Source organism: Carettochelys insculpta, chromosome 24 (assembly GCF_033958435.1).
Source record: "Carettochelys insculpta isolate YL-2023 chromosome 24, ASM3395843v1, whole genome shotgun sequence".
NCBI classification, from domain to species: domain Eukaryota; kingdom Metazoa; phylum Chordata; order Testudines; family Carettochelyidae; genus Carettochelys; species Carettochelys insculpta.
In genome coordinates, this window is record NC_134160.1 from 41,618 (window position 1) to 55,405 (window position 13,788).

The 13,788-nt window shown below is 45.3% G+C and overlaps 1 protein-coding gene across 1 annotated transcript in view; it reads left to right on the forward strand.

Annotated features, from left to right (window-relative positions):
- The first annotated feature begins 9,967 nt into the window (after positions 1-9,967).
- Positions 9,968-13,788, forward strand: part of RHBDL2 (rhomboid like 2) — a 32,547-nt gene continuing 28,726 nt past the window's right edge. Inside the window, exons 1-2 of the mRNA XM_074976621.1 lie at positions 9,968-10,017; positions 12,940-13,157. Coding sequence (XP_074832722.1) covers positions 12,945-13,157 — 213 coding nt within the window. The 5' untranslated portion in view covers positions 9,968-10,017; positions 12,940-12,944. The remainder of the gene's footprint in view (positions 10,018-12,939; positions 13,158-13,788) is intronic.

Sequence of the window (13,788 nt, forward strand, 5' to 3'; positions counted from 1 at the left end):
TGTGCTGGATGTAAGCTGAAAGCTCATCACCAAATAAATCATTTTGTTAGCCTTTCAAGTGCTACATTTCTGCTGTTTTGTTAGAATACAGACTAACGCACCTACCCCTCTGTTACTAGACTAGAGGGGAGAGAGAAAAAAAAAACATGGGAGGAAGGCAAACTCCTCACCACCTAAAGTCATCCTCTTAAACCTGTCTATATGCTGATGATTACATTGTGCTCCTAGCCAGAAAAATGAGCAGCCCCTGAAAATGGTGACCTTCTCTCCCTTGTAGCCACTGCTCTTGATCTGAAAGCTATGCTTTAAACACCCATCTAAAGATAACTGGGTATCCCTACCTGGAGCGAGGTGGGCCATGAGCAGAGCCCTCAACCAACTAGACAGTTTTCTCAATGACAGGGGAGCTGCTCTGCTCCCGGCTGGACAACTCTCGCCTCGCATCCATGTTTACAAACTTGCTGCTCGTACTCTCTTTTTTCACGTGAAGGGAGTAGACTTTGATGGTTGGCTTATTTTCCCTTGGAACTCAATGCAGCACAAAGTGTGTGCTTCTGAGGGGAGATGCAAACAATCAGCATCTCAGTTTGCAATGTTACATAATTTCTTCTCACATTCAGCACAATCCAGGCCTGTGCCATCAGCCATCCCCCTCCCATTCACTTGTCAGGCAACAACTACGAAGTATCACATCTCACCTACTTCCAAAAGAGTCACTCGGTACAGCAGACTATCACTCCCTCAGGCTCAATTCCACAGAGCCCTGGGCCCATGCAGGAGCAGAGAGCCTGTGAAGAAACCTATGGCAAGTACAGAAGAGATATTAAAAAAATTGACCACTTACTCACAGACAGTTGTGAAGAAGACAGAAAGCTAAGGATTGTTCATGTCTCCTTACAAGGATGTCCAGATTACTTGGATTCACTTTTGCCAGCTTCTCCTCTGGTTGGGGCTCTGACTTATTCTTCAGCAAATGCGACGTGCAATACCCAAGAAAGGAAGTACATTGGAGTGCAAGAACTACAGAACGATTGCCCTAACAAGTTATCTAGGTAAGTGCTGATGATACTGACTGAGAGATTAAGATCACAGATAGAACATATAGCAGATGAGCAAGCAGGGTTCAGAAAAGACAGAAGTACCATACAGCAGATATTGGCACTAAGACTGATAGCGGAGAGAGCTTGACAAAAGAACAAAAATGTATACACTTGCTCTGTCAGTTTTCAAAAGGCATTTGACAGGATACATCAGCAAGTGACTTGGGCGGTGTTGGAATCATACGGAGTGGATAGCAGACTGATACGGTTGTTGAAAGATATCAACGATAACGCAGAGGCAGCAGTGAGAACATGCGGGGAGTTGGGAAGTTGGTTTAAAACAAGTAAAGGTACGAGACAAGGAGATCCAGTATCGCCAAGTATCTTCATCGCACATCTGGAGAGAGAGAGATGGACAAGATCAAGGAAGAGGTAGAAGGGATATCTGTGCGCAGACAAGGAATTAACAACTTGAGGTTCGTGGATGATATAGTTATCATTGAGGAAGATGAGGAGAAGCTAGCGAAAATGGCGTGGGTGTTAAACTAAGAAGGGAAGCGGTATGGACCGATTATGAACATTGAGAAAACAAAAACAATGGTATTTGGAGATAAGGAAATCGTAAGGAAGATCAATTTGGATGGTATTGAACTAGAAAATGTAAAGAAGTTCACATATCTGGAGAGCAACATAACGTATGATCTAGATTGTAAGAAGGAAATACCCGACTAGAATAGTGAAAGCAAGAGCGAGTTTGAAGGCGATGGATAAGATCTGGAAAAGCAAAGCAATTAGCTTAAGAACGAAGCTGGGTGTCTTGAAAATGTGTGTATTCAGCAGCATGTTGTACATCTGTGAGACATGGGTGATAATGAAAGATTCGAAGAGAAGAATAGTGGTGTTCAAAAGGAGTTGTTATAAAAAGATTCTGAGATAGGATGGATGCAGAAGGTCACCAATGAGGAATTATACTGGAAGATACAGTCGAAAGAGAACCTGCTGCAGAAGCTTATAAAATGGAAGCTCCAACTATTTGGACATATTTGCAGAATGAATGATGAACAAAAAAATCAAGACCCTGGTATTCGGCATAATGGATGGCTCAAATAGGAGAGGCAGACCCCACAGACAATGGATAGATGATATAGTAGTTTGGTGTGGAGCTAGTCTACAGAAACTAAGCCACTCTGCACTGGATAGGGAAAGATGGAAGGAAATAGTGAGAGAGGCATCAGATACCAACGGGCGCTGAGCCCATGGTTATTGATGATGATGATGATGATGAAGAAGAAATGCGATGGGACGGTGGGGGGGGGCGCAAAACAGCATAAGCCATCACTAAAACCAAGCTCTACAGGTGTGTGAAATCTTGTTTTCATCTCTGCCTCACTCTCCCACCTACAACGGCCCCCAGCTCAAAATAGAGACAAAGTGAACAGTCACAGCTCCACCCTCACTCCCACCACCCCACATGGTTTATGTCCCTCCTACTTCTGCAAGGCTCTCAAGATCTAGCCTGTGTGGACACAAACCTACAATACCTGCCCATGCTCCATATAAAGAGACAGCACAAGCAAAAGACAGGACCGAGAAACAGAGTGTTGGCCAACAGAGTAGGGAACAAAGGAAAACACATGACAGAAAGACAAAAGAAAACACTACCTGGAGTCAGCCTACTAGGCCCAACAATGTCAACAGGACAGTTGCTTCAGCCCCTGAATTTGTAGACCATGTCTTCCTTGTAACCTCTGCTTAAAATTCAGCCCTACCTAATGGGGCATCCCTGCTTGGAGCCACATAGGCCACGAGGAGAACCCTTACCGAACCAGACACTTACCTCAGTGACAGTGACAGCTACTCCGCTCCCAGCTTGGATGTCTCTTGCATCACATCACTAATGCTTGCAGCATTGCTGACTGTGGACGTCTTTTCCCTTGGTACTCAAACCCCCACAAGGGGGAAAAAATGTAACAATCTGAGTTAGAGCTGAGTAACCACTTCTTTTCACATCCAACACTGCCACCCCCGCCCATTACCACTCTAGGACTACAGTTAGAAAATGCCCATTGCACCTTCCTCCAAAATAATCAATTTGCATACAGACTACTGTCCCTTCCCAAGATGCAATTCCCCAGGGCCCCAAGCCTAAAACAGGAACGTCACAGTGCATGAAGAAACTTTCAGTGAGTACAAATTAGGAATTTAGCTTACAAACCCAACCCTAACTAATAGGGCATCTTTATCTGCAGTCAGATAGGGCATGCGTAGAGCCCTCCCCAAAACAGATACTCATTTCAGTAAAAATATCTGCTTCTCCACTCCCAGATGGACAGTTCTTCCCTTGCATTAGTAATGGTCACAGGCTGATCACTCTCACACTCCTTCCATCGTATCACAGGAGTGGACTTATGCTTTACTTTTTTTTCCTTGCTACTAGAACACAGCACAAAGGGAAAAACAAACCAGATAGCATGAATCGGCAACATCACATATCCTCTTCTTTTCACTTTTGGCACACCACTCGACACCGCCACTCCTTCTCATTACCACTGTAGGACTCCAAGTGTAAAGATGATCATTACCCCCTACATCCAAAAATAGTCACTTTGCATTGCACATTATTGCTGCTTTTCTCCAGACTCAATTGCTCAGGGTCCTCTGCCCAGTCAGGAAACTCATGGCCTGTCAAGAAACCTACAGCCAGCAGAGATGAGGAATTCAGACCACAGACCACTCACAGCCAGTTATGTGGAAGACAGAAAGGTAAAGACTTTTCAAGTCTCCTTGGAAGGATGTCTAGGTTGATAATATCTACTTCTGCCAGCTTCTCCTTTGGGTGTGGCTCCTGGATGATTCCTCTACAATAGAAAAATCTCAGGATTAGCCATCATCACATTAAGCTCTTTTACTGTGAGAAATCTTGCTTCCCTCCCATTCATATTAGCCCTACATGTTGTCCAGAGATTGAGTCAATAATATCAGAGCTCTGTTCTCATATCTCCTACCCCACACACTTTGTGTTTCTTCCTACTTTTGCATGGCTCCCCAGACCTTTCCTCTGGGGAAGCTCATCTAGAATGCCAGCACACATTCTGTGGGAGACAGCTGAAGCAGAGCTAAACAAAAGAGAAAGAGAGAGATTGTGTTGGCCAGTACTAAAGAAGACAGAGAGAGAAACACCAATGGGAGGAAGCAAGGCAAGGCAAGGCAAGTAAGCAATTCTCTACCTCAAGTCATCCTCCTACATTCATCTGCTTAGGAGAACACCCCTCTTCTGCCTACTGAAATTAGCAGAACCTGCAAATGGTGACCTGTGCTCCTTTGTCACCATTGCTACCAGTCAGGAAGCTCTTCTAAGGCATCCCTACCTGATGCCAGGTGGGCCGTGAACAGAGTCCTCTCCAAACCAGACACTTACCTCTGTCATCTTGGGGACTGCTCAGCTCCCAGCTGAATGGCTCTTGTGCAGTTTTCGCCCCCACTGTGCTTGGTATTCAAACCAGCACAAAGAGAGTACAACAAACCATTTAGGATCTCAACTGGCAACATCACATACTGGCTCTGGCTAGCTCTCTCTCACACATATCACAGGACTCCACCATCACCCATTCCCCTCCCATTACCCCTGTAGGGTCACAATGAGAAAGTAGCTCATTGCACTTTCACATAAAAAAATCACTTTGCACAGCACATTATTGCTCCTGCCCTAGACTCAGTTCCATAAGGCTCCCTACCCAAACAGGAAGCTGACAGCCAGTAAAGAAGTAGTAACAGAGGTAACCATGTTAGCCTGTACTCCAACAAAACAAAGCAGCAGAAAGGTAGCACTTTAAAGACTAATACAATAATTTATTCAGTGATGAGCTTTCGTGGGGCAGACCTAAACCAACAGTGAGTGCAGATGAATAATTCAAAAAACTGACTACTCAACACAGCCAGTTATGAGAACGTCAGAAAGCTAAGGATTGTTCATATCTCCTTGGAAGAATGTCCAGGCTGCTCATATCCACTTCTGCCAGCATCTCATCTGGCCGGGGATTCTGAATGAGCCTCCTGCAAGCAGAGCAGAAGCAGCACAGCATGAACCGTCAGTACATTAAACGCTAGTGCTTTGTCAAATCTTACCCTCATGCATGCTTCCCTCTCCCAACTTCATCCATCCCACTCGAACAAAGCTCTGCTGGCACAGACCCTCCCTGGCATGATTTATGTCCCGTCTTATCTCCCCACCTCCCAAACCCATGCCTGTGGGAATGCACTTCTAGAATGCCTGCCCGCTTCTTGTAGGACATAGCCGGGTCCGCGGACGGCAGATATAGATTGCGGCACTCACTCTCCCATGATGCCCCTGGGCTCGCAGTGGCAGATGGGAGATGGAGGCAGCCGGAACTCAATTTCCTACAGTGCCTCGGAAGCCTCAGTGGCTGATGGGAGATGAAGGCTGATGTACTCCATCTCCCACAGTACCATGGAACTCGCAGTGGCTGATGGGAGATGCAGGTAGCCGGCATGCAATCTCCTGTGGCTTACCAGAGCCCGAACTAGCTGATGGGAGATGTAGGCTGCTGCACTATATTTTTCATGTATCGGAGGGGTAGGCGTGTTAGTCTGGATCTGTAACAGCAATGAAGGGTCCTGTGGCACCTTATAGACTAACAGAAAAGTTTTGAGCATGAGCTTTCGTGAGCACAGACTCACTTCATCAGATGCTGGTCTTGGAAATCTGCAGGGCCAGGTATAAATAAGCCAGAGCAAGGGTGCGGATAACAAGGTTAGCTCAGTCAGCAAGGGTGAGGCTTACTACCAGCAGTTGATCTGGAAGTGTGAACACCAAGGGAGGGGAAGCTGCTTCTGTATTTAGCCAGCCATTCGCAGTCTTTGTTTAAGCCAGAGCTGAGGGCGTCAAATTTGCAGATGAATTGTAGCTCAGAAATTTCTCTTTGGAGTCTGGTCCTGAAATTTCTTTGCTGTAGGATAGCTACTTTTAAGTCTGCTACTGTGTGGCCTGGGAGATTGAAGTGCTCTCCTATGGGTTTTTGTATATTGCCATTTCAGATATCTGATTTGTGTGCATTTATTCTTTTACGTAGAGACTGTCCAGTTTGTCCGATGTATATAGCAGAGGGGCATTGCTTGCACATGATGGCATAAATTATATTGGTAGATGTGCAGCTGAGACCATGTCGGTGTGGCTGATCTGGTTAGGTCCTGTAATGGTGTTGCTGGTGTAGATATGTGGGCAGAGCTGGCAATGAGGTTTGTTGCATGGATGGGTCCCTGAGTTAGAGTGATTGTGGTGCGGTGTATAGTTGCTGGGTAGGATTTGCTTTAGGTTGGCAGGTTGTCTGTGGGCAAGGACTGGTCTGCCTCCCAAGGCCTGTGAAAGTGGGGGATCATTGTCCAGGATGGGTTGTAAATCCCTGATGATGCGCTGTAAAGGTTTTAGCTGAGGACTGTAGGTGATGGTGAGTGGTGTTCTGTTGGCTTCTCTCTTGGGCTTGTCCTGTAGTAAGAGGCTTCGTGGCACACGTCTGGCTCTGTTGATCTGTTTTTTTCACTTCCTCAGGTGGGTATTGCAGTTTCAAGAATTCTTGGTAGAGATCCTGTAGGTGTTTGTCTCTGTCAGAGGGGTTGGAGCAAATGCAGTTATATCTTAGTGCTTGGCTATAGACAATGGATCGTGTGGTGTGTCTGGGATGGAAGCTGGAGGCATGAAGGTAGGCGTAGCGGTCAGTGGGTTTACAGTACAGGGTGGTATTGATGTGGCCATCGTGTATTAGCACCGTGGTGTCCAGGAAGTGGATCTCCTGTATGGACTGTTCCAGGCTGAGGCTGATGTTGGGCTGAAAGTTGTTGAAGTCCCAGTGGAATTCCTCCAGAGTCTCCTTCCCATGGGTCCAGATGATGAAGATGTCATCAATGTAGTGTAAGTAGAGACGGGGTGTTAGTGGACGAGAGCTAAGGAAGCGCTGTTCCAGGTCAGCCATGAAAATATTGGCATGTTGAGGGGCTATGTGGGTACCCATAGCTGTGCCGCTGATTTGAAGGTATATATCGTCACCAAATCTGAAATAGTTGTGTATGAGGATAAAGTTACAGAGCTCAGCCATCAGATGTGCTGTAGCATCATCAGGGATACTGTTCCGGACAGCGTTTATTCCATCTTTGTGTGGGATGTTGGTATGGAGAGCCTCTACATCCATGGTGGCTAGGAGAGTGTTTTCTGCTAGGTCATAAATGTACTGCAGTTTTCTTAGGAAGTCAGTGGTGTCTCGGAGGTAGCTGGGAGTGCTGGTGGCATAGGGTCTGAAGAGAGAGTCCACATAACCAGACAGTCCTTCAGTGAGAGTGCCAATGCCCGAGATGATGGGGCATCCAGGATTTCCAGATTTGTGGATCTTGAGTAATAGGTAAAATAGCCCCGGCCGGGAGCTCTAGAGGTGTGTTGGTATAAATCTGTTCTTGTGCTTGTGTAGGGAGTGTCCTGAGCAGATGGTGTAGTATCTTACTGTATTCCTCGGTGGGATCTGAGGAAAGTAGCCTGTAAAATTTGGTATTGGAGAGTTGTCTGGAAGCCTCCTTCTGGTAGTCAGACCTGTTCATGATGACAGTAGCTCCTCCTTTATCTGCCTCTTTGATTATAATGTCAGGATTGTTTCTGAGGCTGTGGATGGCATTGCGTTCCGCACGACTGAGGTTGTGAGGCAAATGATGCTGTCTCTCCACAATTTCTGCCTGTGAGCGTCGGCGGAAGCATTCTATATATAGGTCCAGACTGTTATTTCTACCCTCAGGAGGAGTCCACGTGGAGTTGTTATTCTTGTGCTGCTGGGAGGGTGTCTGTGTAATGGTGTGCTGGTCAGTGTTGTGTTGAAAGTATTCTTTGAGTCTGAGACGGCGAAAGTAGGGTTAGACCTTTTTTTTTTTCTATTTTTCACCGTGCTCTGGGGATCGCAGTGGTTGATGGGAGATGGCGGCAGTAAGGGTTCTGTCTCCCAAGGAGACCGTTGGCCTCCAGGGGCTGATTTGAGATGGAGGCAGCGAGCACTTCAGACGAACATGGCTACCTCTCAAAACTCAAATGTGAGGGAGAAAAACGCCCCACGTTCTCTTCCTGCCCATCTCTCTGTCACCTGCAATGAAAACAGCTCCAGACAGTGGAAGCGGTTCCTGCCCTCAGAGTGAACCGGTGGAAAGATTTCAGCACTCTAGTTACATTTGACTGGTCACTGGCTGTCACAGCTTCTCCATGAAAAACACTCGTCCTATTATCCTACTGGCCATGGGGTATTGCTGCTGCATGTAGGGAAACACACAGGTGTCACTGCTGCACCGAGTGAAACAATCAGCCTATCACCACACTCACCACGGGTGGCACTGTTGCTCTCTGGCAGACAGACAGCGCATTATCCTGACATGCCACGGGGTGGCACTGCAGCTCCATCGCCGACAGACAGCGCATTATTGGGACCGGCTACGGGGTGGCACTGCTCCTCCATAGATGATCATACTGGCGGCATGATTAGCCTGCAACGGGAGGTGCGGGGGTGATGGCTCAGGGAGGGTGTTGATCGGTGGTGGAGGAGTGTGGTCACAAGGGTTGGGGGTGATCATCTGGAGAGGGGTGTGATAGTCCAGGGAGCAGCTATGTTCTCTCCATGTTTTCCCTCCATGTGCTGAATAAATTTGGTTCTGTGCACTGAGGCATATGTGGATGTGCACCACCGACCCCACAGCGCCCTGGCCTGGCCTGCTTGACTCAGACAGGGCACCAGTCCACAGCACCATAGCCTTGCCTACTCATCTCAAAGTCAGGACAACGCCCCATAGTGCCTTAGCCTGGCCTACTTACATTGAACTCAGGGCACAGCCTCATTGTACCCTGGCCTGGCCTACTCGCCTCGAGGTCACAGCACTGCCCCATAAGACCTTGGCCTGGCCTACTCACCTCCAACTCCACCAAGGGGAGAAAGGGAAAGACCAGACTGTGCTGCTTTCAGCCTGCACGGTTCTGGATGCTGGAAGGTATCACTCCTGCCTTCACAGGAAGTAGCAGATGGGGATGGAGCAGGGGCGGGGCAGGTTTGGGGCAGAGGGGAACATATGGCTGGTGGCCCCCCGAGTTCTCTCACCAGCCACCACTGTCCCAGGATAAGAACATAAGAATGGCCATACTGGGTCAGACCAAAGGTCCATCCAGCCCAGTATCCCGTCTGCCGACAGTGGCCAATGCCAGGTGCCCCAGAGAAGGAGAACAGAAGACAATGATCAAGTGATTTATCTCCTGCCATCCATCTCCTGCCCTTGTACTGAAGGCTAAGGCACCATACTTTACCCTGGCTAATAGCCATTTATGGACCTAACCTGCAAAAATTTATCAAGCTCTTTTTTAAACCCTAATAGAGTCCTGGCCTTCACAACCTCCTCCAGCAAGGAGTTCCACAGGTTGACTGTGCGCTGTGTGAAGAAAAATTTCCTTTTATTAGTTTTGAACCTACTACCCATCAATTTCATTTGGTGTCCCCTAGTTCTTGTATTATGGGAAAAGGTAAATAAGGTAAATAATTTTTCTATGTTCACTTTCTCCACACCATTCATGATTTTATATACCTCTATCATATCACCCCTCAATGGCCTCTTTTCCAGACTGAAAAGTCCCAGTCTCTCTAGCCTCTCCCCATATGGGACCCGTTCCAAATCTGTGAGGATGTGAGATTGGTGCGGCCAACACCGTAATGAACCTGAGACAGTAAGACTGGATGGCCAGCAGTGTGTCTGGAGCAACCTTACGGTGTGTCAGGGCTGGCTGCATGCAGTTTGGAGGACGTGGAGGCGGATCGGAGGTTGCCCGCCCCGAGGGTGCCAGTGAGTCAGGCTCCTCCCGAGCTGCCAAGGCGGGCCGGGGTGGGAGCTGTTCCCGCCTGAGGCCGGCCACACTCGGAACGCGGAAGCGGCGGACACGAACACAAAGCCGCAGGTAAGTTACAGTCCGGGCCGGGCCGCGGGTCGGCATGGGGCGCTAGCGCGGAGGGAGCCCAGCAGTGTGGCTGGGCTGCAAGTTCAGAGCTCTGCTTTGTTCATCTCCTCTTAGAAAGGCGTCTGTGAATTAGCTGCCCAGTCCGTGCAGTGACAGGTCTCTGCCTCCCACGTGCCAAGCCCCAGCCTCCGGTGGGGAGATACGCGTTTAAGGCAGGCAGTGGAGGCATTCGGGTCCCTCTAAAATCGACCCTCGCACCAGCGAGTCGTTCCCGGGGCTGCGTAAGGCTGAAGAACGGGCAGATCCCATCGTTTCCAATCCGCACACAGCCTTTGGGCGTGTGCAGCTCCAGAGCACTTGTGAGCTATAATTATAGTGGCTGTAATTTCCAAAGGACGCTCCCCGTTCTAAGGTTCTGATGTTGCTTTTTTTTAGCGCCAGTACCGCAAAGCCAAGCGGTTGGCAATATTTAAAGAACACGTAAAACTACACAAGAAACCATAACAACCGGTAATGCAGCCCAGATAAACTAACACTGGTTTGGATGAAAAGAAATAGAAAACTAGATGGAGAGCTGGATTTTTATTTTTAAGAAAATTGGCCATAAAGACATAATACTTTCTTAAATAAGCTTACCAAAGAATATGGGGAGCAGGAAGCCTTAAACTAGAGACAGCTTTACCACAGTGGTAACTGGCTCTATCAGATGTCTGAGAACACATTTAAAAATATCTTAAACCTGGAGCCGTGTGTCTGTCTACCACTTATATCCCACAAGCAAAACCAAAATTAGTGTTTGAAGCAATTATTCTGATTTTCTTAGAATGTGGACAGGGCAGTGTGTGGTTTTTGTGTGTAAGTAGTTGTCCTTGATGCTTTGAGTTACTACTGAAGTGTAGTTTTAGCTCTGGCTAGGGATTGCTCGTCTGCCAGGGCACCAATGTGGGGGTGATGTTTTAAAAAGAGATAAGCATCTGATACCTAAGTCTTTAGGAGACAGAAGGAACATTCTGATACCTATTAGTTTTTCAACCTACCAGCATTTTAACTGATGCTTCTGTTCTTACCCACACTAGACCTCCTCCCCCCTGCATTAGGTCAGAAATGTTCTACAGTAAATAGAAACAGGGAGACAGCTGTGTTAGTCTCTATTCTATCAAAACTAAAAAGCAGTCCAGTAGCAGTTTAAAGGCTAACAAAATAAATAATAAAAAATAAAATAATTAGGCTACCACCTAATAAATTATTTTGTTAGTCTTTAAAGTGCTACTGGACTTCTTTTTTGTTTCTACAGTAAACTCTTTCATATGCAGTACCCCAAGACTGGGAAGTTGCCAGATATTTAAATATTCTGGATAAGAGAGCGGTACACTCAGCAATGCACAACCCTAAAGAAAAACAAGATTAGATATTAAAAAAAACAAAACAAACAAAAATTTATGCAGAGTACTTTATTTACCAACAACTGTGGTATTGTACTCTGTAAATTTATGCTGTATTTATTTGTATTTACTTTCACTATACTGTACTTATAGAAAACTTACTAAAATTTACTTATGGTTAAAATGCTGATTATTTGAGGGTTCTAGATGATAGAATACTGGATATGGAAGAGTTTACTGTACTAAACAAGGTGTATGTTTCTGTTTTTGTGCTTTGATATAATGTTTGTATTTAATAATAGGGGGGAAACCCCAAAGATAATCAGTTACGTTCTGGAATATTCTTTTATGTGATTGGGCTCTTTTTGGACCAAGGTTAGGACAAAAATATTTGCAAAATCAGGGAAAGCTGACCTGAGAAGCGTATCTGAGATAAATTGTATATAAAAGCTGCTTCTGTCTACAGGTTATGCTGAATTACAACTAAATAAAGAGACATTCAACTTAAATCATACTTGTCTGTTTTTTTTACCCACTATTGTTACAAGCAACAATTATAATGGCTGTCTAAAACATTATAGATCTATTTTCTTTTTAAAAGTTCATTTACATTGTGTATCTGGCACCACTTGTGTACACTTATTTTTATTGTTCCCTATTCCCCATCTCCCCTTACTGTGTCTTTGACACATCAACTGGAAAGAAATATTTTGTGACTGTAAAACCACAAAATTGACAGAGCTATTTGGGGGATAGCTGTAGCACCAGAAACTATGTTAATATATTTTAATTAACTACATTACAAGGTGGCTCTGCCTATCTAAGCAATCTTTGTATTTCGATCTGAGAGAAAATAAATCTTCTTAGGATATCTGAAAAACTGAAAGAGACATACCTATACAGTATTGTCAGAACCTAGGTTGTGGGACCACAGTGACTCCCAAAAGCCTTCATGCCATGATACTGGCTGACTACAGTCACCATTTCAGCAGTGATTTGGACCTGGCTAGTATACTCTACAGAGAGAGAGACTTGATTTCCAGGCAATAAAGCTGTTTTCTTTTGGCCCTATGAATCCCAATTTGAATGTGTCAGTATTACTGCCTCCAGAGGTGCAGAGGTTGCAAATTGTTGCTACTGTAGCTTACGGTTTGAGGTCACTCAATTGTGACCCCACCCCACCCCCACGCCCCAGCAAAAACAGGGATTTTTTTTTAGCCCTCAAATGCTAGACAAAGTCAGTTTAGGTGGTTCTATTGTGCTTGCCTTAAATTCCCCTCTAATGTTACCTGGACATAAAAGTCTTTAATTGTGTCTTAATTGTATAACGTTGCTTTCTGCTGTTAGACAACATGCGGAGTTGCTGGTAAAGTTTGTAAAGTGCTTTGGGTAATTTGTGGTATGTACATTTGTCATCAAGCTAGAGGTTATTATAAAATTTACTAGTCATCTGCATAGTGTGCTGAGTGTAAAACAGTAAGAAATATGTTTGATGGCACAGGATTTTGAACTTCATAAGCATTTAGCCCTTTCCAAGTAGGCAACATGGAGATGGAGAGGATGAACACCACCAATACATCTGATGAACAAGAAGAGAAAGAAAACAATGAAAGAAACTCCAGAGTATGTACTATCTGTGACAAGATCCATAAGTCCATTTCCAAATGGATGCTTCCAGAAAATGCCAGAGGAACCTACCTGGAAAGAGCAAACTGTATCCCTCCTCCCCTCTTCATCATTTCCATTAGCATAGCTGAGGTAAAGGTTCTTAGCTGGTAACATTGTAAATGGCTGCACTTCTTTTGCATTGAACACTAGTATTTAGGGGAACAAGAATCAAACTATGGGATTCAGATTATACAAATTGCAGTTGTTTCAGTCACGGGCTTTGTTGTACAGCACTGGAGTTTGTGTGTGATCATAAAACACACTGGCTGCATATATACAACATTCCTCTTTCAGAGGAGGAATGCAAATGAGGGTGACTGAAAATGCAAATGAAGCGCTGATTTACAAATCATGTGCTTCATTTGCATAATCTCACAAAATCACGTTTCTGGATGAGGTTTTTCTAAAAGTAAAAACAGAAGTGTAGATGGAGTTCCTTTGGAAAAAAAAATTTTTTTGAAAGAACTCTTCTTTTGGAAACAAAATAGGAAGAAGTGTTGTTTTGAAATTTTTTTTCCCCCCGAAGGAACCCTGTAGACGCAGCCACTGAGTTTGGGAGCATTTTTAAAATCTTGATTATCTTTCATTTTTAAACTTCTTTCTCATTCATTGCACATATGTAGCCCATATTATACATAGTGACCCTATTTTTCAGTTCCTTTTAAATTTGACAAATTTTAATAATTTCTGTTGAATGCTTCCATATATGGTTTCTGTTACA